Below are 27822 nucleotides of genomic sequence, written 5' to 3' on the forward strand. Positions count from 1 at the left end.
GCTACTATTTAGCTAAAGCACCCATCTCTGCTGATGCTTTGATCCCACCAGACCCTGGAATGAAGATATAGTTTCTTTCCCCTGTAGCTCAGGGGAAAAGATTCCGTCGAGATGGGGAAACCAGGGTCCTACTGCAAGTTCTCCCAGTGAATGTTTGTGTACCTTTAAGTACTAGCAATTATGTGCTTCATTTTTGTGTCAAATAAACAAAATAATCTCTAATCATTGCTTCTGGATAATTGTACCTTTACATTAAATGCATTTGAGGATGTACATGTTATAAGTCACAATCATTTATTTGTTTCATCACTCACAAGATACTTCCAAGCATTGCTTCAGTAAATCACTTACTGTGTTTTCTTTTCCTGAGGAAGACATTGAACTATTTGACACACTGTCCATCAGTAAAAGGTGCTGCCCTGTGGATCATGATAATAAATAAAAGCATGTCATGAAGACGGTCAGCTGCAAGGATCTTGTTTTGGGTAGCCATCCTGATGAGATGGTTACATCGCATTTGAGTATGTAGGATGCAGTTCAAAGTGTGAAGAACCAGGCCAAGATCATTCTAAGACTTAGAAGATGTAAGAAATATCCCAAATATCCCAAATGTGTATTAATCAGGAGTCTCCAGTAGCTTGTCAGTTAATCAAAAACATAAGCAGTTTGCGGCTTCAGACTTAAGTGATCTGACTGGCCCAAGTTACTTACCTGGGAGTCCCCTTTCCAACAAATGAGTGGTAATGAAATGAGCGTCATAGCTAATAAAAAATATCCTGGTGTTTTATATTCTAACTTCCCCAATGTCAATTTTTATGACTTTAGCAATTTTATTAGTCACTAAGATTTCTGTGAAATATAGGCTAGAACAAGTTGATACTGCAGTCCACTGAGTATATGATTCCACTCAAATGTTTACTGACCACGGGTTTTTTGTTTTTCACTTATGTGATGAATAGAAGGAACTTAGTCAACCTGGATTTCTATGAAAAAATTTTTTCTTCATGTCTTGAATTCTCAGTCCCTTAAATGTAGAATTTCAAGCTGAAAAGAGAAAAAAGATGCCAACTATTAGAAAGAAAAAGAGAAATAGGATGAAACACCCATGGCTCTCTGGAGAAAACGAGAGACTACTTGTGTACATCATGTATGTGTAGTGTAGTTTGTGTACATGTGTTTGTGTGTGTGTGTGTGTGTGTGTGTGTGTTTAATATTTGCAAAGGAACTTTCTCCTGATTCTTCACAAAAAGCTAAAAGCATTCCTGAAATATCTTTCTTTTCTTCTACTTTATCTTGCTTGTTTGATTTTATGTTTTTTAAATTAACATATAATGTATTATTTGCCCCAGGTGTACAGGTATGTGAATCATCAGGCTTACACATTTCATAGCACTCACCATAGCACATACCCTCCCCAATGTCCATAACCCAGCCACCCTATCCCTACCCCCAACTCCCAGCAACTCTCAGTTTGTTTTATGAGATTAAGAATCTCTTAATTTTTTGTCTCCCTCCTGAAATATCTTTTTAAGAATAAAATCATGTGGCCATTGAAAGTGGCCCCTGAGTTAGGAAGCTACATTACACAGGAGACAATTTCAATAGTCATTCCATTTTGGATGGGCTCAGAGATTCCAGAGCTCTGGAACCATGAGACATCTAATCATGGAGTCAATACAGAGCTCACTAGAGAGCCTACCTATTCTCCTGTAATACAACATATGTTTATCTTCTCAAAGCCACACCACAGGCTGTTCAATTAAGTACCCACATCTCCTGCTATATCTGTAAGTGACTGTTACAATAATGGGGCATAACTCTAAAACTGAGAGGCTTAAAACAGCAAATCATTTCACTCAGAAATTTGTGAATTGACAATTTAGACTGGGCACAGATGAACACTTCCGGGCTTGGCCGAGCTCACTGTTATGTCTGAAGATCGATAGGCAGTTGGATGGTCTGGAATGGCCTTGTCTAGGATAACTAAGACTATTCAACTCTTCTCCACCTGCCTTATCGTCCAGCAGCCTAGGTCAGGCATATTTCCATGGCAATCATGGGGGAGCAAGACTTGAAACATGAAAACATCTTTTAAACCTTTACTTCCATCACAACTTGCAATACCAAATTGGCCAAAGCAAGTCTCAGATTCCCACCACACTATATCACTATATATTGTGCATATATAATGTGTATATATATATATATATATATTCCTCATATGTATATTCCACAACAGCAAGAGCTGGCTGGGAAAATATATATATATATAACATGATAGAATATTATATACTATCTTATATAGCACATACTATTTATCTATATATATTTTAATATTTATTATATGCTGTATATTATTATGGATTCAATTTTTTATCATTTATTTTTTATTTTTTCCCCAACCTCTCCCTATTTCTTTTACTGCTCAGCTCCTCACAACCACTTTTCTACTCCTTTCTGTAAGTTCAACTTTTTAAAAAAGATTTCACATACAAGTGATACTGTGCAGTTCATTTAAATTTCAAAAAATACGGCGATATGGATTATCAGTCTAGTTATTGCACATTCCTGTTCTTAACAAAACTATTTCTAACATCCTAAGTCAATAAATCAAATACCTTTTCTCATCTTCAGTTAGATTTAACATGATTTATAAATTATTAAAACTTAGTTATAAGTCCCATTACAATGGACATTTTTCACTCTGCTTGTCATTTATATTTACCCTATTCCATGTCTATGTATGAGGGAGGCTATAATGCGGGTTAGATTGATACTTTTTCTACATTCCTAAGAGTACGGAAAACACCATACTAAAAAGGGAATGCTATATACAAACTCATCCATATTATTTTTGGTCAAGCTCTATTTCTACTGTGTTCACATTTATTCAGTCCCATGCTCATTAATCTATATGCTTTCCTTATTTGATATACTTGAGAAATGACATTGATAAAGAGTTGCTTTCTACCGTTAACCTAGCCATGAGCATGCCAGGTCATCTTGAACAAATGATCAACTTCTTAGCATCTCATATCTGGACTTCATGTGTAGTACCAGCTAATGTGGCTCTCGGATTTTATTCATTCATTCATTCATTCATTTTATTCATTCAATCAACCAACAGTTAATCATTGAGTACCTGCTAAATTCTATATATGTGTTACATGCTGGGAAAAAAGGAGCTATGAGAAAATAAATAATATCTTCTCTCACTGAATTTGTACTCTAAAATGAGTCAAGAACTAAGCTTAAGACAGCAAAGGCTGATCTGAAGGCATATAGATTCCACCCCCACCCAGCCTTAGTAGTGAGTCAAAAACAATGTAGAGTCTGTGATGTGATACCTAAGGTGAGGCCTGGAGTTTAGTAGGAGTTAATCAACTTGAAGAACAGTAAAGGTGGGGAAAGTGATCTTAAAAATAGGAACAGCACAGGGGAGGGGTACCTGGGTGGCTCAGTCAGGTAAGTGTCTGCCTTTGGCTCAGGGCATGATCAATCCCAGGGTTCTGGGGTCCTGGGATCAAGTCCTATGGGATTCCCACCCAGTACGGAGTCTGCTTGTCCCTCTCCCTCTGCTCTCAGCCCCACCTCCCCGCATACCAGACAGTAAAGATCATAGTGAACTTTAGAACAGAAAGCCAAGGTTATGTCATGAATAAAATTAAATATTTATTTATTTACATTTTTCAAACTAACAATGCAAAGTAACCATATTCTCAATTTTACAAATGAGTAATCACATTCTTTGTGAAGTTGCCAAATGTCTTCTCTATTTACTTGAGATTCTTCTAATAGTTCATGTATTGGACACCTGAAATGTACCTTAGACTTGAATACAGGAGATTCAATCAAAAAGAAATCAGCATTGTGTCTGCCTTCAGGAAACATGTAATATTGTGGAGTGTATTACAAAATAGTGTGATCAAAGCTACCATAAGAGGCAAGTGAAATAAAAACCACCTAACAGGCATCTAAATTGGAAACAGAGTGTAATGGAAAGCTACCTGGGACAGGTGATGTCTTACTTAGAAAACATTTATCAAAGAGGGAGTCAGAGAAAGAGTATTACAGAAAAAGAGAAATAGAATATCCAAAAGTATAAAGACAAAATTAGTTTAGGAGAATTACATTAAAGGAATTCAGAATGGCTGGAGCATACAACTCAGAATGGGCAAAGTAAATATAAAATGAAAGCAATAGGCAGAAATCACTTTGTGAAAATAATTATAAGCCATTATAAGATGCCTGTACATTATCCTGAAGGCATTAATGAGCACTAAAAGGGATCTGAACAAGCAAATGTGCAATGAAATGTTATACTATTTAAAATATTATTTTGTTTTCATATATGCAGATATATGTTTATATATAATTGTATATATTTTTTCCCTTGATTTTTCTTTTTCCTCTTAATGCTGGAGTAATTCTCTCTCTAACACAGTACATTGAGAGGTTCTTCCTCATAGCAAGAAAAGGACATATCTTGGATGTAAACTTACTTTAAAAGGATTCTAGCTAGATGTATGTAGTTCTGGGGGAAGAGTGAAAGTGTTGTGATGTCTCTCTGATTGGCTGTCCTCCAAAGCTGCAGCGTTCTGGAAACAATTGCAACGGGCCTCACTCTGAGCTCCAAGGTTAACTGCTGCTTAGGAAGCCCATTCAGAAGCTGACCCAGCCCACTCTCCGGAAAGGGCTTTTGAGCACGCTGTTGTGGCAGTTGGCCTATCAGTACCTGGCTCGGTCTGGGAGAGGCTTATAACTGTGACAGCACCCTGAGGGCAGGAACTGAGTCATCTTTCTGTCCTGGGAAGGATCTTTTTGAGAAGCAGACACAAGAGGAAGTGTGGGCCATATTCTGTAATCTGTGATTATGTTTATTTGGAGTAAGGAAGGAGGGGAGGAAATCACCCTTCCTTTTATGAGATTGAGATATCATGAAGGTGTTCTAGGTTCTGATCAGGTATGAGAAGCCAAGAAGTGGAGCAGAGTCCTCAATCCTCGATCATCCAAGAGGTGAAAGACTCAAAGATTTGCAATTCCTCAAAGACTTCATCCAAGAGGTGCAAGACTCAAAGATTTGCAATTCCTCAAAGACTTTATATTCCTTACCCGAGTATGGGCAGAAGCATGGTGAAGGTCCCATCTTCTTGATGATGTTGCTGAAAGGTGGTGATAAAAACAGTCATAACAGAATAGGTGCCACATTGAATGGGAAAAAGCAGCAAAACTCCCTGTACATCATGGCCTCCCAGCCCAGCCACACATATGAAAAAAGAAAACAGAAAGTCGCTTTGAGTTGGCACAAGTTATTGAATTTAGCAGACAAATATAAAGTGCTAAATAAATATGTACAAAGAACTAAAAGAATATGTATTCCAAAAATTGAGTTCTTAATAAGTGAACAGAAAGAAAATCTCAACAGAGAAACGCAAAACCACAAAAAGGAAACAAAAGGAAATCTTAGAATTTAGGACTGTATCAACTAAAAAATTCATGGGACGGGCTCAACAGCAGATTGGGTGTGGCAAAAGAAAGAACACATACGTGAATAAAGAAACTAATATATTCACAAAATTGAATACAACTCAGTAACAAAAATAAATGGCTAATTCATTCATTCAGGTGGAGGAATGTTTCATTATCCTGAAAAAAAGAAGCTAAACACAAAAGAGTACCTCATCCATTATTTCATGTATACGAAATTCCAAAAAAAGGCACTCCTAATCTGTGGTGACAGAAATCATGTCAGTCGTTGTCAGGGGCTGGGGATGGAAAGAAGGCACTGACCACAGTGGATCAGAAGGAAACTGGTAGGCTGATAAAAATAATCTATGTATGAATTGGGGTCGTGGTTATGCAGGAGTGTACATTTGTTGAAACACCCGAAGTGTTACACTTGAGATGTGACATATTACTTCATGTAACTTATATCCAACAAAAGGGAGTTAAAAAATAAGGTGGATAAAAGCTATTTAGGTACTAGATCTCTCAACATCAGTAACAGTTCTTTCAACTCAGCAGTTAAGTAATTTTTATGTTTCAATTTAGAAGAAAACATGAAAGAAAGAGAAGCAGAAGGTGAAGGAATCTAACAAGAAGTAGCATGTAATAATTAAAGTTCAGGCTCTTAAAAATCTTTTAGATCCCAAGTCCACCATTTACTAGCTCTGTGGTCTTGAGCAAGTGTCTGGGTCTGTCTCCCCTCTATAAAATAGGAGGGGTGGGGGAAATAACAACCTCTCACAAAGTTCACCTCTTCCACAAGGCGAGGATAAAGTAGGATTCTGTGCACGAAGTTCCTAGAACATGCTAAGTTCTAGTAAAAAAAAAAAAAAGTTCAGTAAATTTTACCTACTGTTTTTATTGTTAATCAAACATGATCATTTCAAGTGGGTCTAGCTTCTTCAAATGAAATTGTGGGAGATGATAAATATGGTATGGTGGGTCCAAGATTTCTTCTTTTTAGTTGTCAGTGTGAGGGGCTGGAGTTGAGGATAGAGGAAAAAAAAGGTAATTCTTGCCTAATCTCACAGATTGGCTAGCGACCTGGAATCATGGTAATAACATCTCATCATAGAAGTGATCTTCTGTTATAGCTGGGCCCAGCGCAAATAACATAGAATGAAATGAAAATTTTCTTTTGCCTAATGAAATGTAATTACTTAGATCACAACCAGAAGCCCAAGACATTCAGAAAAGGGAGTGGACTTCAAAACAAATTGTTTGAAAACATGAACCAAGAGGGAAAGATAAACAGAAAAGAACGCATGGCCACCAGTATTCCATGAAATTCTTTGTGGAAAAGTATCTTATCTATACCCATACAAGGATATAGAGCCTTAGCTGCATTTCAGTTTAAAGTATCTTTTCTTTATTTGGGAAAGAAAACACTGGTATTATATTTTTTTAATGTCATACTAAATCTGAGAATAAATTTACATGGTCCCCAAATTTCTGGAGAACAACTTTTTCAGGAGGAAAGTGGCTATCCTAAACACAACTAATGGCTCAACTTTGTCTATGCAAGTATGAGCAGGATATGGTCTGACAACATTTCTCTACCACATGCTTTGAGACATCGGCAAACTGAGTAAGACTGAATTCCAGGCTCAGAGCAGGAGATTATTTTCCTAGAGACAGAGATGCCAACATGACTCTTCTCAGCGTGTTATAGAAACTGATAGCCTCTGTCTTCCCTGGTAGGAACAGTTGCTGATAGTGAAACTGAGGACAGTCTAGAATTGAGGGGAGATTGTGGGAAGGGGGCAGGGGGATAAACAATGGCTAATTATGACAGACACTCTTTGGAGGAAAAAGGGGAAAGAGAAAGGAACAAGTTTTTTTATTCCTTTTGCTTTGACTGAGGCTTTAACTCGTGCCCTAGTAACCAACTCCCTTACAGATCATTTCAGCCCATCATTCTTGTTATTTCTTTTGTCTAGTACGTTTTAAAAGGTCATTCAATCTCAACCAATAACATCAAAGCATTCAATCTCAACCAATAACATCAACCAATAAGATCAAAGCAATCTCAACCAATAACATGAAACCAATAACATCAATCAATAACATCAAAGCAATAACAACCAATAATCATCAAAGATTGAATGATTGGACATCATTCAATCTCAACCAATAACATCAAAGCAATGAAACTGGATTGTTTATATGGTTCCAGGGTTCCAATATGGTTCCAATATGGTTCCAATATGGTTCCAATATTATGTGTTGTATTGGTACAGAAGGCCTCCCAGTGGGGAGATGATTTTCCTCATTTCCCAGCACACAGATACAGAAACCAATGCAACACAGGGTCAATATTTTGTGAATTTCCAGAAAACAACTAAAACGATCAGGCTCATCATAAAACCGTCACATTTGGAAGACTGCAACATATTTCTCTTGTCTCAGAGAGGGCCTTACAAAATTGTCTCAACCTGAGACAATTGCCTGTTCCCATATTCTCAGAAAGTCTCAAACCTTACCCAGACTTTTGTTAGTAGCAGGTGGTTAAGGTGTGTAAGATAAGATCTAGAAAGAAAGTTGTTGAATTCATTCCAGGAAGCACTCCTTCACAGCTGGCTCAGGGACCACTCAGAAGCATTTGCAAAAGTCATACTCTTCAGATACCATCATATTTCTTACTTCTTCCCATGGAGTATATAATTTTTTAAAAATCAGCATATGAAAGACAGTATTTTAAAATTATACTTGATTGTTGCAGATTTTATACCTGCGCAACTCAATCTTTTGGGGCAAATAGTACTTTTTGGGTTCCTGGACCCAATTCCAATGTGAGGGAGAGAGAGGATTCCCATAACACCAAGCAATTCTCCAGACACTAGCTGGGTGTCCTACAATTCAACTCAATTCTGACACTATCTGGAGATAGAACTCACTGGTTGAGGACTCAGTCCCACAAGACTGCTCCCCAACAACTTCAGATGCCAGTTGAAAACCCAAGTTTACTTGTACTTCTGACATGCTGGCTACATACTAGAGGTTCCAATGACCCCCTTCAACTCAGCAGGCCAATCACAAGACCAGGTTATTACCTGTACTTCTGACCAACTTGCTATAGGTGAAAGACTCCAACAACACCTTCCTTAGACTTCTGGTGCCAGGTGCAAATCCAGGTTCTTATCTGTACTTTTGACAGGCTGGCTATATATCAGAAGTTTCCATGACCCCATCCTCAGGACCAATTAATTTGCAGAATTATTCACAGTACTCAAAGAGATGTTTTACTTATGAGATTACTGTTTATTATAAAAGGAACAGCGAGATGGGAGAGTTGCATCAAGCAAAGTATAGGGAAAGGGTGTGGAGCTTCCAAGCGCTCTGAGAGCACCACTTTCCCAGCACCTTCCTGAGGTCACCAACCCAGAAGATCTTTGAACCCTGTCCTTTTGGGTTTTTATGGAGGCTTCATAACTTAGCCATGATTGTTTAAATCACTGGCCATTGGCAATTGATTCAACCTCCAGCCCTTCTCCTCTCCCTGGAGGGTGGGGGTGGGTACTGAAAGTTCCAAAAGAATCACATGGTTGTTTCCCCAGCAACAGCCCCATCCTTAGGTTGCCTAAGAGTTTTCCAGAAGTCACATCATTACATAAAAGACAACTTCTTTGCACTTATCCCAGAAACTCCAAGGATTTTAGGAGCTCTGTGCCACAAATGGGCTTAAAGACCAAATATATATTTCTATTAAAAATCATTAAAGACACTGGGGGAAAGTAAGCACACAAAATAGAGATTTATTTGCTGGGATGCCTAAAGACTGACCAAAGAAATGGAACTTCTGCTGAGATTATAGACAGAAGTATATCACACCGTGTAGTAGAGTAACATGTTCTGGACCACTTTTTCCTATCTCCTTGGCCACATTTCCTTCTAATTCTTGCCAACTCCAGTTTGGCTTACCATGCCCTTTGATTCTCATGCTCCATGTAGCTGGGTTTGTTGATTGGAGTCTCCCTAAAGTCACATGCCTGTCTCAAGTTTAATTAATCATGACAGAGAAAGGATGAATGTGGTGAGACACTACTACAGACACTGGAGTCTGAAGTTGATCTCATAGCCACCTGACTTGTTCATAGGAAACTAGAAACAAGACCATGGTTTCTAAACCAGGTATTTTTTTGTTTTGTTTTGTTTTTTGTTGTTTTTTTTTTTTTTTTTTTAATTCAGATGCCTATTTCTCAACTGTTTCTATCAAGTCCACAGGACTAGTTTTTCAGTTCTGATGAGTCATTTTCCTTGCCTTAGGAATTCCTTAAAATCCCTCTTAGGACTTCTCTGCTAAGGATAATGAATGGCCCCTATCTCACATGGCTGCAGGTCTGACACAGTGCCAAATCCTTAACTTCCTTTCTTCTTAATCTTATGCCCTGAACAAAGGCTTTGACAGCTTATCAGAACCAAAAATGAAATACATAAAGTATCAAATCTTTTGTGGTTCTTCCCCATTGCTGGACAGTTTGGACATTCCTCCCCTGAAACTGTATCTGTGTATACTTAAAGTAAGATTGCTATGCTTGTTAAATACTTACTCCCATTGGTTTAGTCAGTCACTTGTTCATTCAGGTCACATGTAAAGTCTTTCAGTTGTTTCTAATTGCTTTAAAGGAAATGTCTATGTCTGAGTTCCCTTGTGTATATTATAAAATGTTCCTCCTTATGATCTTTGGATCAAGACCAAGGTGAATAAGAGAGGATGTTCTTTGGATATCTATACTATCCGTAAGCTCATCTTCAAGATCTATTTTTAAAGATTCCAGAAAGAACCATTTGGGCCAGAATAAACTACCATTACCTGATTCCTCAGCCTTGCAGCTGGGATTTATTCTGGTTGGGTCCTGATTTACTTCCCTGATTCCCAACCTAGCTGAAGCCACAGAATCAGCAACAATGCATTCTGGAACTTGCCTATTCCTCCCTCAGCAAAGCTCCAATAAAGATTCTCATTTCAATGAGATTATTAAAAATAAAGTATAAATAAAAACATAAAGTATAAATAGGCTCAAAATACAACCAGCAGAAGGTAAAACAGTGCTATCTTTTTCTGATTGAATAGGCAGGAGGTATTTCAATTATGAACTGTGATTTACAATGTAATATGTGTTGCAGTGCTGCATTCCTTATACCAATATTTCAATTTTAGGTACACTGGAAGATGGACAGAGTTCCAATTTTGCATAGGATATACAAAGCATGAAAGAAGGCCACTTCCACCCTATCTTGTAAAACTAGATAAACAGCGAAATCATAAAATCATTGCTTTTACTCAGAGACCTGAAGTCACAGGGAAACCAAGTAAGCTGGACTCCAATGAGGAAGAGGTTTCTCAAAGAACAGTTAGGCATATGGACTGACACCACATTAGCAGAGCATAGGTAAAACAGGTGCTGACTGTCATACAAGCAAGAGGAAATCAGCCAAAAGACTAAGACTGAGTGAGGGGTCTCATGACAATATAGAACTGTAGGGAGTCACAGACTTAAGAGGAGTCTGCATTCACTGGTGGGACCATTTTCACAGACTTCCGCTATATGTTCACAAAAATGACTGGGAGCAGGGAGGGTGACAGAGGGAGCCCCATCAGAGATGTTGGTCTGCATAAAGTGATTGGCAGGAGGCACGAGTGTCTTGCCTAGGGACCTTGCCTAGATCAGTCTTTCACATGAAGGAAAAGTCTGAGGCTGTTGAGCATGAAGATAAAGAGCAAATTCTTCGTATGCGTGTGCACATGTGCATGGGCAAACACACACACACACACACACACTCCTAGGGCTCAGATAAGATCCACTGCAACAGAGTGAATAGTGAAAAGGTCCATTACCTTTGGTTAAGGTAGAGGGGCAGGAAAACATTCTGAGCTGAAAATCCTGCAACAGCACCATTAATCATTCTGCTATTTGTAACTTAACTAGCATGAGTTCCCTCCCTTGTGAGTTACAGATGGAGACTACACAGAGCGGGGAGTTGTCACACAACGTAATCTTTATTTGCAGTAAACAGGGAGATCATGGGGAATAATTTCCAAGGCCATGACGCCCCAAACAACAAAATTGGGAAGTTTTAAGAGTAGGGGGCATGTGTATTCAGGAAGGGCTTGGCAAAGAAGAGTTCAGTGTAGAATTGTGGCAGAAGCCATCCTCAAGCTGACAGAGTCCAGGTCCCGGTTGACTGAAGTCATGAAGGCCAGCAAGGGTCAGTATCTTCAATTCTCTGCTGCAGTCAGTCTGGTGTTTGAGGCTCAAAGGGGTTTAAAGCCTGCAGAAACAACTCAAGAATGTGTGTTAGGTCAATCCTTACTTTGGAAAAATTATGGGGACTTTTACCACTGACTTACCATCTCTCTATGTTAGGCTCTCTCCTGGCTTAGTAGAGACTGCTAGTTTTTGCATTCCCTTTATTCCCTTAAAGTCCTTAACTGTGGAGGGTTTTTGCATTCTTTTGTAATTCTCACACCTCTTAGGAAGCTCTGCCAGTGATGTGCTTACGCAGGCAGTCCCACTGGGCATAACTCATAAAAATAGATGGGGGCCTGAAATAATTTCTCTTGTGTCCTGAAAGCTGTGCCTCATCTCTCTTTTTCTGAGGACCCCTCTTTCCGCTTACACAGTGTGGAAGAGGCAGAAAATCTTCTTGCACAAGAGTCACAGAGAAACATGGCAATATTTGGCCACCACACGGAAGAGAACACAAATGCTGAGAAAACCTTACATCCAAGATCCAGGTACACGGATCCATCTAAATTGACAGTGGATCAAAACAACAGTATCTACCTGCCCACACAGTAGGCCTAGCAAGCTCTGAACGACCAACAGCCGTCTGCTGCTGGGGGAGGAGAAAGGGCACGTAGAGAGATCTCATTGCCACAGAAATTCAGGGACAGCTTCAAGGTGGGGATGGAGCTAAAAGTTTAAAGTGGAGTACTCTAAAAGAAAGAGAATCCTCTTTAACATAACTTCAATAGAATTATTAAATTTATATATATTAACAATAATTTGAGAAGCTAGAGTTTCACTGGCTCCTGAAGCAGTAAGATTGTTTCAGGAAAACTTAGATCCTTAAGTCAGGGTAGTCTTAATGTAGAACTCTATATTTTCAGGGCTTCTACTTTCTGTTCCTAGAGATGACATGACTGGACACTCCTGTCAGAGATGTTAATTCATACACTTTTATTCAGTAGGTATCATTCTGAAGGGGCAGGTTTAAAAAAAAAAGGGGGGGGGATGTTTCTTGTTAATATTTTTATCTGTCCAAGATTTGTCATAGACGCTGACAGTCAGTCCAGGGGCTTCTGGAAAGAGCCATCACAAGTCTGGGAAAGAAGAGGGTCATTCTGGTTCTCAAGTTTCCTATAGACTCTAGAAATAAAACGTAAATTCGAAAACTATCCAGTAACCCTTCTTCATTGTCTCAACAGGGACAAGTGACCAAAAAAAGGATGTGGTGCAGAGTCCTTCAATCCTGAATGTCTGGGAGAGAAAAATGGCTTTTATCAACTACAATCACACTGAGAAGACTTTGAGTTTTTTTCTTGATACAGGAAAGAAACCGAGAAAAACCCCTACTCTTCTAACAGAGATTCACCCAAATGTGGAGAGAAAACAGGACAGGAGATTCACAGTGCTGTTGAATACAAAAGTTAAATGTGCCTTCCTGCATATCACAGCCACCCAGCCAGGAGACTCAGCCTTGGATTTCTGTGCAATCATCACACACAGAACTCTCCAGGCACCTGCAAGCTGCACTGAGGGACCCAGTCACATTCTTTGTCCTTGAATTGGTTTGAGGTTGAAAGACTTGCCATAATGTGTTTGTTTCCAACTTGAAATGAATGCAGAGCTCTAATTATTGTGAATATAAAAAACTCAGTTTCCAATGACTCAAGATGAGCTACTACAATTTGTACTAATTCCAATATATTTTAGAGGAGAAATGATAGTGTGTTAAGTAGATATGTAAATTGTAAGGGTAACCTCACTGGGATATTTAAGGTTCTCTGGTTGAAATCCTGCATGTTTCATAATGTGCCAAAGAGATCTAAAAATCTTCCAGGTGACAACGTGGGTGGCTTTCAGAAGTGTATATATATATATATATATATATATATATGTTGTCTTAAAAAATTATTGTAAAATCAACACATATTCATTATGGACACTTTTGAGAGTATAGAAAATGTAATAGAAAAATTAAAGTCATTTAAAATTCTGCTACCCGGGGCACCTGGGTGGCTCAGTGGGTTAAGCCGCTGCCTTCAGCTCAGGTCATGATCTCAGGGTCCTGGGATCGAGTCCCACATCGGGCTCTCTGCTCAGTAGGGAGCCTGCTTCCCTCTCTCCCTCTCCGCCTGCCTCTTTGTCTACTTGTGATCTCTCTCTGTCAAATAAATAAATAAAATCTTTAAAAAAAAATTCTGCTGCCCAATGATGATCATTTGCCACAAATATTTTTACTCTAGGTGGTCTACATGTGTTTTCGTATCAATTTAACATATAAAATATACTTTTCTTTTAAAAATTGTCATTTATTTATTTATTTGAGAGAGAGAGAACAAGGAGGGTGGAGGGAGCAGAGGGAGAGGAAGAAGCAGACTCCCAGCGGAGCAGGGAGCCTGACATGGGGCTCCACACAGCGCATGATCCCAGGACCTGAAGATGATGACCTGAGCCGAAGACCTGAAGATGATGACCTGAGCCGAAGGCAGACACTTTAACAAATGAGCCACACAGGCTCCCCTAAAATATATTTCTCATGTAACATCTATGTCCCTTCCCCTCTGTACAATTCATCTTCAAAGTTGTGGGTGCTTGGTTATAAAAGATACAATTCAAGTAACAATCAGAGGAATTCCTGCAAAGTTTTTCACATTGCAACTATTCCATGTTCAACAAATATTTACTGTCTCTATCTATCTGACACTGGTTTTGGTGCTAAAGATTGAGCAGGATGAACAGAATGGGATAACAACATTTAACTCTCTTTTGCATCTCTCCTCTGATGAATGTCTGTTCACCAGAAATCACCAAGAAAATTTTTGACCAAAGTGTACACCCAGGGTTCAATCGATACTACTCAAGAGTACTGAGATTTTGCCCAAACATACCACCAATCCGTCCATACCTCATAGGTCTGTATATACATCAGCAACAGTATGAAATCCTTAAGTTTATCCCAATGTTCTTTCTTGAAAGAAAAATAATAGCTATTGTAAATAAATGATTCAAATGAGAGAGGAATAAATTTAACCAACTCCTTTATACAGCCAAAAAAGTAATTAATATTTATAAAGGAAAATTAAGAGCAGTGAAAATAATTGTAATACAAATTATCCTTGGGTTTTGGAATAGGTAATAAAAACACAAGGTAGAAAATAAAAATTATATAAAAGAAATATATTGAAGGGTGCCTGGATGGCTCAACCAGTTAAGTTTCTAGCTTATGAATTCATTTCAGTCATGGGATGAAGTCCCATGTTGACTCTGTGCTCAGCAGGGAGTCTGCTTGGGATTCTCTCTTTCCCTCTACCTCTGCCCTTCTCCCCACTCATGTTCACTCTCTTTCTCTCAAATAAATAAAAATCTTTAAATAAAACTTTTTTAAAAAGGAAATATAGTATACCTAGGAAAGTAACATTCCCTGTCACCTTTATCCCCACTATCCCCAGCAGCCTAGGAAAACCACTGTTAAAATTAAAATTTTCGGGGCACCTGGGTGGCTCTGCCTTCAGCTCAGGTCATGATTCCAGGGTCCTGGGATCGAGCCCCATGTCAGGATCTCTGCTCAGCAGGGAACCTGCTCCCCTCTCTTTCTCTGCCTGCCTCTCTGCCTACTTGTGATCTCTGTCTGTCAGATGAATAAATAAAATCTTTTTTAAAAAAATTAAAATTTTCCTTGGGTTATTTGGTTCTTATAATCCTTAAGTTACACAAGTTCTTTATATATTTTGGACTCAACCCTTAACAGGTATATGGTTTACAAACAGTTTCTCCCATTTGAGGGGTTGTCTTTCACACTTTCTTGAGAGAATCTTTCAAAGCAGAAGAGCTTTTAGTTTTAATGAAGTCTAATTTATCTATTTTTTTTCTTTATTGCCTTGTGCTTTGATGTCATGTTCTAAAACCATTGCCTGATTCAAGGTCACAAAGATTCACATCAACGTTTTCTTCTAAGACTTTTAGAGTTTGAGTTTGTATGTTGAGGTCATGGATCCATTTCAAGTTAATTTTTTAATACGGTGGGAGGTAGAGATACAATTTCATTCTTTTGCATATGGATAACAAGACAGTTGGAGTCCCTAACCGAAAGAATCCTGTGTAGTTATACTGATATCAGATGAAGTAGACATTAAACCAGGAATTATTACTAGAGATACAGAGCAACACTTCAAAATGATTAAGTGCACAATCTACCAGGAAGATAGAACAATTCTATTTTTATACACACCTAATAGCATGGCTTCAAATATATCAAACATAAATCAGTAGAATTAAACTAGTAGAATTCGTTTATTTAAAAAATCAATAAACAAATATACAACTGCAGTGGCAGGCATTAACACACATCTCTTAGTAGAAATGGAGAGAAAATGTGACCAAGACAATTAATATTCTTTACCTAATTTACATGTATAGAATACTTTAACCCACCAAAACAGAATATATATTCTTTTTAAATGTACACATACTATTTATCAAAGTTGACTATTTCTGGATCTTAAAGCAAGACTTAACTGCAAAGGATTTAAATTATTCAGAATATAGTTTCTGACCACAATGACATCAAGTAAGAGTTCAATAACAAAAGGATAATTAAACTTCATATTTGTACCTTGCTGGATATAACAGCCATTCTTCAAATGTATTGCTACAGAAGAACATCCAGGCAAAACAGAGCTTTGCAGTGGGATAGATTTTCAGTCTCTGAATAGAGCAGTGTAACACCCTATTTGCGAACCTTACTTCCTGTGTTGGGGCAGAAACATCTTATACCCCCAGGAACTCTAGTCTCAGGCATTCAGATAAGGGCCAGTCTCTGGACTGGAGTAAGAACAAGAGAAATTTCAATGAGAAGAAGAATTTCTATCATGCTCTGCCCTGGCCTGCTGTGGGCATTTGTAGCCTCCTTTGGCTTCAGTAAGTGTGGCCCTAAACATGGGGCTCAGCTTCCTCTTGGAGTTCAAGAATGGGACTACACAAGTTGTAATTGACTGGGGAATTAAGAGGGAAGAGAGATGGGGAAGTGAAATGTTGTATGATTCTTTGTCCTTGTGTCATAAATTAATCTAGTCCCCATGACCCATCTGAGACATTTCAGAGAACCAACCTTGCCTTCTTTCTCCATAGGATCCAGCACTGCTGAGAAGGTCATCCAGATTCAGCATACAGTAACAATGCAGGAAGGAGAGTCGGCCACCTTTAACTGCAAGTATGAAACCAGTTGGAGTAATTATTATACTTTGTATTGGTACAAACAGCTTCCCAGCGGAGAGATGATTTTCCTCATTTACCAGGATGAAAGCAAGCCAAATGCACAGCAGGGTCGTTTCTCTCTGGACTTTCAAAAGGCAATAAAATTCATCAGTCTCACCATCTCTCCCTTAAAACTGACAGACTCCGCCATGTACTTCTGTGCTTTGGGTAGCCCCACAGTTATAAAAATAATAGTGGAAGATGAACAAAAACCTTAGCTCCATAAAGGCAGACACCTGCCCTGGGGCTTAGGAAAAACCCATGAGCCACTGACAGGAAGAAGGCAGGAGTGTGGTAGCCCAGTTGAGCCCCCCTAAAATAAACTTCCCTTCTATAAAAAAGAAAAATGTTCTCATAATTAAGCTCAGTGTATAAAACAGCACTGTTTCCTGAGATTTCCAGGTATTAGGTTTGTATCTTGGGTGAAAATGAACCACAAAGTGGTTTTTCAAATGATCCCTTAACAGTTAGATTTGTTTAAAAATTAAAAAAGAAAGAAAGAGGAAGCTCAAAATGGACTCATTTGTGCTAACACCCATATCAGTAAACCAAGACTTAATTCCTAACCTAACTATAGTTCCAACATCCCAGGAATGTGACCATTGACCTGTCAACATGGATTACCTGGTCAGCACTAGTGAGATAACCTGCCAGAGAGAGTCCTCTCTCTTCCTCTTAGGAAGGTAACCTTGCCTAAAATGAAGCATTCTTTGCTAATAATTTCTTTTTTCTGCTCCCTTTCTACCAAATCCCATGCCAAACATTTAACAATGTGGACTTCGGCAACTGCCTTCAAACACGGGAAGAACAAAGCACTAAGGAAAGTAAAAGGAATTTGGTTGAGAGGGATTTTTAGAACTACTTCTAGGAGAAAAAATATCACAGAAATAGTTCTAAAATCCCCAATGACTGAAAATAATTCAGTCTTTAATCTCACAGTATTGTGGTAGAAAGCTCTTCACTGAGCCTTGCCACTAGAGGGAGGTAGCATATACAAGGTATTTATCTTTAGACCTAAAACCCAAGTCTTGAAAACAAAGAGAGGAACAGAGAAAGAGAAAGAGAGAAAGAGAGAAAGGGAGAAATTGAAAGAAAGAAAGAAAGAAAGAAAGAAAGAAAGAAAGAAAGAAAGAAAGAAAGAAAGAGAAAGAAAAGGAAGGGAGGGAGGGAGGAAGGGGGAGAAACAGAGAGAGAGAGGGAGAGAGAGAGAAGGAAGGAAGGAAAAGAAGGAAGGGAGGGAGGAGGGGAGCAAAGGGAGGGAGGGAGGAAGAAAGGAAGGCAGGAAGGGAAGGAGGGAGGGAGGGAGGGAGGGAGGGAGGGAAAAAGAGAAAGAGACGGAAGAAGAGAAGAGAAAGAAGGAAAAGGAAGGGAAGGGAAGGGGAGGGAAGGGAAGGGGGGAGGAGAGGAGAGGAGAGGAGACAGGCTGTGGAAGGACTTTGTTCCTAGTTCTAAGTAAAGGAGTTTGTACATACAGTCACGAGGGAGCTGTTACACCTGCAAACAAATGCTCCTTTGAGAGTGAGAGGAAGATTATCACAGAGTTGTGCAAAAATTTAATTTTCCTCCTTTTTGTCACCTTGTACTTCATAATTTCACATGGAGTGTGTGCACAGCTTCAAGGATGTAGGCAAACCTCTTCCCCAATACAAAGAGCTGACCACTCATAGGAAGAAATGAGAGAGGTGATTAAGTGTAATTTTTAATGGCCAAACATTGATTCCTATAGTAGACTGATAAGCTTAGTTATTATAGCAGAGAAGGATGAGTAATTTTAATTTTATTCATTCCATTTCTTTAATAACAACTGTTTTTGAGAATAAACAGGGAAACTCTTTAATGTTTATTTCCCCTTATCTTGGGAAATGACTTCATATCAAATCATCTCTTCTCATTCCTTCTTTCTTTTTAGTGGCCTCAATGCATTCCACAACCAGGCATGGCCATGGAGATGAGAAAATATGTGTTAAAGAGGGGCTCAGGTGGGACAGGAATAAGTATCACTCAAGTCATTGGTTCCTATATCAAGACAAGAAACCTCCAACAATGCCTGTCTGGAAGATACTTAAAACATCATTCCCGGAGCCAACACGGGAGACCTGCATACCAGGCACCTTGGCTCTTAGACTGGATTCCAATTTTACTTTTTCCTGCTAGACTGAGTATAGTACAATCATAAAGCTATGAAGTTATTTTTGTCACAGAGTTGCAAATATTTTCTTCTTATTGGATGTTTAACTCATTTATGATTTTTTTTTTTTTTTTAACCAGGAAGAAATCTCTAACTTTTGAAGTTAAATTGTCTATTACTGCTCTTGAGATGTACTTGCTCTGGCTGGGAATATGGATAGGAATTCTCTTCTTCCCTTTGCAGTCCAGGGCTCAACATAGTTTTCTCAGATTAAAGGACATTTCATACCAACTCAATGGAACATCAAGCCACCGATTAGTGATGGGTTTTGCCGCGTACCACAAATGAGAGATGGACAACCTCTTTGGGGATGATTTTCCTCATTCAGGTTCACTCAGACCTGTTTGAATTTGAACCTTGAAGAGGATCTCAGTGTAAACCCTCTGAATTAAGGCTAGACACTGGGAAAATATTCTTAGCTCTCTTTTTAAAAAATTTTTTAATCCTAAGGGTGGGAGTAGACCCAACCAAGAGACTGTTCCATCCTTAGCCAATGCTTGGCAGGGGAACACCCAGATTGAAAGCTGCCTGATATAGAGCTGTGCTAGTGGGTGCTGTGCTGTTCCTGGGCCCTCCCCCAACCTAGGTTAAGATACAAACCTGAGCTCAGAGACCTGGGACCCTGGTTTGCACTGGAACTATGAGATCACTAACAAGAATCACTATTCTCCTAACTTTAGGTAAGTGATCTGAGTCTAATAAGGATGACATTTTATTTGCTACTTCTCCTTCTTCCACTGTCTTCACTACACTGCTGGGAAAAAAATGCATCTATACTTTTCTGTGTGTCTATATGATTCTCTATAGAGTCTGAGTATCATTGTGAGGGCTGATCATATCCACTCTTCACAGAAGATCTCCTGAGTCTCACAGCTCTCAGGCTTGTAAGGAGGTTTGGGTTCATTGAGCCCAGTGGTCATGGAATGCAGAAACTTATCTTTGGCCTTGTAGCTCTAGATGGCTCAATAATGAATACCAGTAATATTTCTCTTGTCCTGTGTAACACATGCAAAAATGCTCAAGTTTCGGTGTAAAGCCAGAGAGGAGAGTTCTGGGAGTGCTTGTGAAGCTGACCTTAGGGGTACCCACATTTGACAAGCCAGAGCTCATCTATTGTTTCTCAACCCCTCAGGTATTATGAGCGATGCTGACACCACACAGCCAAATGCAATGGAGAGTACTGAAGGAGAGCCTGTCCACCTGCCCTGTAACCACTCCACAATCGGCGGAAATGAGTACATATATTGGTATCGGCAGATTCCTAACCAGGGTCCGGAGTACATGATTCATGGTCTAAAAGACAATGTGACTAAAGGAATAGCCACTCTGATCATCACAAGAGCTAGGAAGTCCAGTACTTTGATTCTGCCCCGGGTTACCCTGGGAGATGCTGCTGTGTATTACTGCCTCCTGAGAGAGGCACACTAAGATAAATGGGGCTGCCCCCATACAAGATCTGCCTGGTGGGGGAGGGAAAAGAGCAGCTGCCATCTCCAAAAGCCACCGCACAAGAATGAGTGGGAGCCCGATAGGAGAGAGAAGTAATACAGAAAAGAGGAAAGAAATAAAAAGAAGATTGTGAGGGAATCAAAGAGGAAAGAATAGAAGGAACAAAGAGGATGAGGAAGAAGAGTTTACGTTTTAAAGGGAGGGACTAAAAAGCTCACAAGAAAACTAAGAGACACAATTGGAAACCTGCAATAAAGGGAAAAGGAAATGAGAATTTGCCATAGCTCTTAGTCTTAATCAAATGTTGCTTTCTAATTAGGTCTCTCTAAAATAGGTGAGAGCAACCACGGGGTTGTCCCAAAGACTTTCTTCATTCAGGCCCAAGGAGGTGCCCAAGCTCTGGATAATCACATCATATCAGTCCTTCCAACTCCTCAAAAATGGGAATGAATTTCAGAAACTGATTCAATTGCCTTTGAAAAATATTTGCTTATCTGTAGCACACACATCATTGTGCTAGCAGGTATTGTGCTGTTGCTGGGACCTCCACCAATAAAGACAATTTGGTGGAAGAGATAAATAAGAGACAAATATGTGGATATTAATTTCATTTCTAGAATTTATGTTGAAATATTATTATTACACACAAAAAACCACACAAATATTTTCTCATTGTAAAAGACTCAAGTTATTACATAAGGATGTAGAGTAAAGCCTAAAAGCCCAGTCTGAGTCTCTCCATTTCCTCTCCATTCCCTTTTCAATTCCTACAATAACCTATTTTGACAGTTTGGAGTATGTCTTAACAATCACATTCTTTTTCATTTATCAGGATGCTCATGTAAATACCAATTTTCTCACACAAATTGGATCATATCAGGTGTATTTTTCTGCAGCTGGTTTATATTTTTTATTTAAAAATGTATTTTTAATTTTTTAATTTTTTATTTTTTTATTATGTTAGTCACCATTCAGTACATCATTAGTTTTTAGTGCAGTGTTCCATGATTCATTACTTGCTTATAACACCGTGTTCATTACAACATGTGCCCTCCTTAATACCCATCACTGGGCTACCCCATCCCCCCACCCCACTCCCTTCTGAAACCCTCAGATTGTTTCTCAGAGTCTATAGTCTCTCATGGTTTGTCTCCACCTCTGATTTTATTTTAAAGATTTTATTTATCTAGAAAGAGAGAGAGAACTTGCAAGCCAGGAGAGGGGCAGAGGGAGAGGGAGAAAGAAAATCTCAGGCAGGCTCCCTGCTGATGCTGGAGCCTGATATGGAGCTCAATCTTATGACCCAGAGATCAGGACCTGAGCTGAAATCAAAAGTCTGATGCTTAAACGACTGAGCCAAACTGGCACCTCTAAAAATGTATTTTTGAGATGTGTTCATGTACATACATATGCACATATGGACTTTATCCTGTGTATAAAACTTCAATTAACTTGCATACTTCCTAATAATATTTAAATTTTTTACTTCTCTTAGGTCTCATAATCAGAATCACAAATCAACAAATATATATATATATATATATATATATATATATATACACACACACATATGATTTATATACAGATATTTTTATATAGATGAATTCTTAGAGGTGAAATTGCTGGGTCAAAGGATAAGCCTAATGTTATATTTTTACAAGTATTGAAAAGTTGCTTTCCAAATGGCTCTAACAATCTACACTGCAAAACACAGCATATGGGAAACCTATTTCCCTGCATCTTGGTTAACACCATTATCAGTCTTTTTTAGATTTTAGACAACTTGAAAGTATTTTGTTGGTTTCATTTGCATTTTCTTGATTATGAGGGCAGTTGAACAACTTACTCTGTACATTTGCACTTTTATAGATTGTCTTTTCCTTGTTTATTTGTAAAAATTATTTTAATACAATGAACATTACTTTGCCTGTTACATGTATTACACATACTTACTCCAAATATACTGTTTATTTTATGTTTGTTTATTCAGTGATTATCAGGGATATTTTTATTTTTATATTGTCAAATCCAAGCCTTCTAAGAAGACTTTACCTATTCCAAGTTGATAAATCAAAATTCTTACAATGTCTCCTAATCAAGGGCATTCTTTTAATCAGCCTGAGAGTGATTAGGAGAGAGAGAGATTGGGAGCTCTGCTAGGTTTAGATATTTGACAAAGGGAGACAGGAGTCTCAATCAAAATGATAGACTCTACAATTCTGCACTTCACTGTAGAAGGGACAATGTACAAGGTGAATTTTAAAAATTAAAGAGTAACAGACTTACTGATTAAAAAAAAAACTACTTACTGTTTATAATGGGTTGAATTGTGCCCCCCACACACACATACATCACACACACACACACACACACACACACACATTGCAGTCCCAACCTCCAGAACTTCAGAATATGACCTTATTTGGAAATAATGTCTTTACAGAGATAATCAGTTAAAATCAGATCATTATGGTGGGCCCCCATCCAACATGACTTCTATCCTTATAAAAGACAAAAATTGTGTTCATGGATTAAAAGACTCATATTAAAACATTAATTCTCAAGAGACCTGGGTGCTGTAATCAGTTGGGCATCCGACTCTTGATTTCAGCTCTGGTCATGATCTCCGGGTCATAAGATTAAGCTCCATCTCCAGCTCTGTGCTCAGCATAGAGTCTACTCAAGATTCTCTCTTCCTCTCCCTCTGCCCCTCCTTCTCATTCTCTCTCTCTCCCTCAAATAATCTTAAAAAAAATGTTAATTCTCTCCAATGTGATGTATAGATTCAATGTAATATCAATAAAAAATTCCAGTAGAAAGTTCTATAGAAATTGTCAAAAGGATTGTCAGATACACATGAAAATTAAAAAGGACTATGTTAGTAAAAATATTTTGAAGGGAGTAACAAATTTGAAGAACTAACACTACTGATACTAAATTGTTTTAATGAAAATATAATAGAGAAATTATAGGATTGATGTAAAGATAGATACATACAACATTGAAACAGAATACAAAGTCCAGAAATAGACTCACACATATAAAATCAGTTGACTTTCAATAAAATTACCATAACAATTCAATGAGGAAAAAATCTTTTTAATAAATCATGCTTGAACAGTTGATAGCCATATTCAAAAATATAAACTCTAACCCTCAGCTCACACTATATAAGAATTTGACTCCAAATAGACCATAGATCTAAATGAGAGGGCTAAAACTATGAGCTTCTAGAATAAAACATTGGGGAAAATCTTAGAAACCATGGGTTTGGCAAAGACTAATTATGACACAAAGGATACATGACATAAGATTTCAAAAATCTACACAAATTAAAAATTGAACTACCATATGATCTAGCAACCCCACTTCTGGGTATATATACAAAGGAACTGAAATCAGGATCTCAAAGATATCTGTATTCCCATATTCATTGCAGCATTATTCACAAGAACCAAGACACGGAAACAAGCCAGTGTCCATTGACAAATGAATGGATAAGGAAAATGTAGTGTTTACATACAGTAGAATATGATTCAGCTTTTAAAAAGGGAAGAAAATCCTGTCATTTGTAACAACATGGATGAACCTGGAAAACATTATGCTAAATGAAGTAAACCAAACACGGAAGAAAAAAATACTACCTGACCCCTTATGTGATTAATCTAAAATGGTCAAATTCATAGTGGCAAAGGATAGAATGGTGGTTAATAGGGGTTGGTGGGAGAAGAAATGCAGAGGTGTTGATCAAAGGGTATAAAGTTTCAATTATGCAACATGAATAAATTATGCAACATGAATATATGCGAGAGATCTACTATACAGCACAGTGCCTATAGTTAACAATACTATATTGTATACTTTAAAATTTCCAGGGGCTGGAAATTTTCCAGGGACTGGCTGGCTCAGTTCAGCAAAGCATGCAACTCTAGATCTTGGGGTTGTAGGTTTGAGTCCCACATTGGGTATAGAGATTACTTAAAATAAATAAAATCTTTAAAATAAAATTTGCTAAGAAATTTTTTAGATCCTATGTTAAGGGTTCCTATCACACAAAAAATTTAAATTTAAAAATAGAGAGTAGGAGGAAACCTTTGGAGAAAACCACGATATTAATCGTAATGATAGTTTCATAAATATAGTCTTGTCTCCAAACTCATCTAGTTGTACACATTAAATATATACATCATTTTGTATGCCAATCATACCTCAATAAAGTGGATTTTTAAAAAATCAGTACTCAGGACTTCACAATATTAAAAATATTTGCTCTTTAAAAGAAACTATTAAGAAAATAGAAAACAAAAGCCAGAGACCAGGAGAAAATCTTTACAAAATGTATATCTAAAAAAAAAGAACTGTATCTAGAATATCTATTTTTAAAACTCTTACAACTTAGTAGAACTCAATTTTTTTAATAGGCCGGAGATTTGAACAACAAAAACAACAAATCCCTATGTATTGTAAATAAGCATGAAAGAATGCTCAGCATCAATATTGTTAAGGAAAATGCAAATTAAAATGACAAGATTCCACTACATACTTACTAGAATGGCTAAAATGCAAGTGACTGACCACACCAAGTATTGGTGAAGTTTGGGAGCAACTGGAACTCTCAACATACTGCTGTTGGGAATGCAAATGGTACAATCACTCAGAAGACAGCTTCACCTTTTACTAAGGTGAAACATGTTAAACATGAACCTACCATATAGCCTACCAATTACACTCCTGGATACTAACCCAAAAGAAATAAAAGTTTATGTCTATACAGACGGTTATAAGTGTCTTCATAATAGCTTCGAAAACAGTAATTGGAAATAACCCAGAAGTCCATCAACAGGTGAATGGATAAATAAATTGTGGTATAGATAAACAGTGGAATACTAGTCAACAATTAAAGGAATGAATTACTGATAAATGGGACAATGTGGATGAATCTCAAAATAAATAGGCCAAAAGAAACCAGACAAAAGAGAGTATATACTACTATGAGTCTATTTACATAAAACTCTAGAAAATGCAAACTATATAGTAAAAGAAGGCAGACCAGTGATTGCCTGGGCTGAATGGTGGGTGGAGGGATGTGCCAGGAAATTATAGAAGAGGGGTTCAAAAGGACCACAATGAATAGGGTCACAAGGGGGTCTAGGGAGGTAGTGCATATACTCACTACCTAGATGGTGATTATGGTTTCACATTTGTATGTCCATGTCAAAAATGACCAAATTGTACATTTTCTTTTTTTTTAAGATTTTATTTATTTATCAGAGAGCGAGCAACCACAAGAGGGGGAGTGACAGGCAGAGAGAGAAGCAAGGACCCTGGGATCATGACCTGAGCCAAAGGCAGATGCTTAACTGACTAAGCCACCCAGATGTCCCCAAATTGTACATTTTAAATCTCTGCAGCTTATTATATGTCATATTGGGTATGCCTCAATAAAGCAGTTTTTTATAAAACTAAAATCAAAAGTAGGCAGAACTAAATGTTGAAAAATAATTGGTTCTAGAGAGCAGAATCTTTCACTTTCTTTTCATTATAAAGAAGAAACTGTTTCAAACATGCAAAAGTAGCAAGGTATTTTCGATATCCAATAATAAATACCATACTTATTGCAATAAATAAATGTAACTCATCTGTATAAATTAATTCCAGAAGTCATCCATTATTCAGTATTTCTCAATCTGGCCAAAAGGTGGCAGTGTTCAAAAAATATTTGAGTTCAGGTTTGCAGAGCTGGAGGAACTGGAAAGCAGGTCTGGTCTCTCTGATTGGTGCAGAGTTCTACACCAGTGAGACCCCACTGAGCTCAAGTAACCTGTGCTAGGGAAGCTCATTCGAGAACACCCAATTGGGCTGTCTCCTGAGGAACCAGAGGATGGAGACTCTCCTGCAAGTACTCATAGGGATATTAGAGTTGCAGGCAGCCTGTAAGTATGGGGTTAGTCTAGGAGAGTTAGGGGATGCTGACAGTCCCTGGGGGCAAGGACTGAGTCATCTTCTGCCCTGCGGAGGCCCATCTGAGATCCAGATACATGCTGAAAAGATAGACAATATTCTATGTTGTTGTGATAGTGTTGCTGCCCCAGAAGAATTGAAGGGGGTGCGGCGGGCAGAGAGAACCCATCCCTTCTATGAGCTTGAAGATCTGATGTGGTCACCTGCATTTTCTTTACATTGTCTTTTTGAACAGGGGTCAGTAGTCAAGAACTAGAGCAGAGTCCACAGTCCCTGATCGTCCAAGAGGGGGAAGATTTCACCATAAACTGCAGCTCATCAAAGCCTGTGTATGCCCTACACTGGTACAGACAAAAGAAGAGCAAAGGCCTAATCTCCTTGATGATATTGTGGAAAAATGGGGAAGAAAAGAATCATGAAGAAACCACTGCCACATTGGATGAGAAAAAACAGCAGAGTTCTCTGCATATCAGAGCCTCCCAGCCCAGCCACTCAGGCACCTACCTGTGTGCAGCAGATGCACTGTGATCTCCGGGCCTCTGCAGGGTGTCCCCAAACCTGCAGCTGGGCCACAGGTGCTCTGCCAACACAGGGCTCCTGAGCAATGCTGGGACATTTGCCAAGATGAGAAGCTTGAAGAAGATGCAGTAGTCTCATTGCAAAAACAAACAAACAAACAAACAAAAAAACGAAAAACAGGGCAAGGTTCTGGAGTGAGAGTAGGAGAAGTTCTACCTTTATTTCCAAGTTCAATTTGACTTTTTGTCTTGGTAATTATTGCTTTCTAGTAGGTAGAAACCTCAGCTTGGGATAAGGATGGCATGAAGTTCAGTGATTTTTGCAATCACTGTGCACAGATCTTGTGCCTTTATTGCTCCAAGGAAACTTTCTCCCTTCTTCTACTCATTCAGCTTGTTAATAGAAAAAAAATCTGAGTCATTTAGTAGATTCCTTGTGGCATTTTAGGACTGTACTGTGAGCAATATTGTCACACTGGGAGGAGTTAGGGACAGTGGTTTTTCCCAAGTTTATATTGTAAGCATAGAGATACACAAATGGATGCATAGGTAGATAGGAGAGGGGGTTCTAATCCAGTCCCAGACCGCCCCTCACTTCAACAACATGGCTTCACCTGTTCACACTGCCCACCGCCTCAGCCACACCGAGTTTGCCCCTCATCTCTGATGTAGCTTCAAAAAGAAACAGATTATATTCAGTCCTTGTGGCAGAGCTCAT

General features: G+C 38.4%; 1 gene segment (V, D, J or C); it reads left to right on the top strand.

The window, feature by feature from the left end:
- The window catches only part of LOC111161424, a 438646-nt gene that overhangs the window by 109847 nt on the left and 300977 nt on the right, over positions 1-27822 (top strand). Inside the window, 1 exon segment of the C gene segment in view lies at positions 2749-2764. Within this exon segment, the coding sequence occupies positions 2749-2764 (16 nt within the window).

This window comes from Enhydra lutris, unplaced genomic scaffold (genome assembly GCF_002288905.1).
Source record: "Enhydra lutris kenyoni isolate GAN:26980312 unplaced genomic scaffold, ASM228890v2 scaffoldscaffold4, whole genome shotgun sequence".
Taxonomy (NCBI): domain Eukaryota; kingdom Metazoa; phylum Chordata; class Mammalia; order Carnivora; family Mustelidae; genus Enhydra; species Enhydra lutris.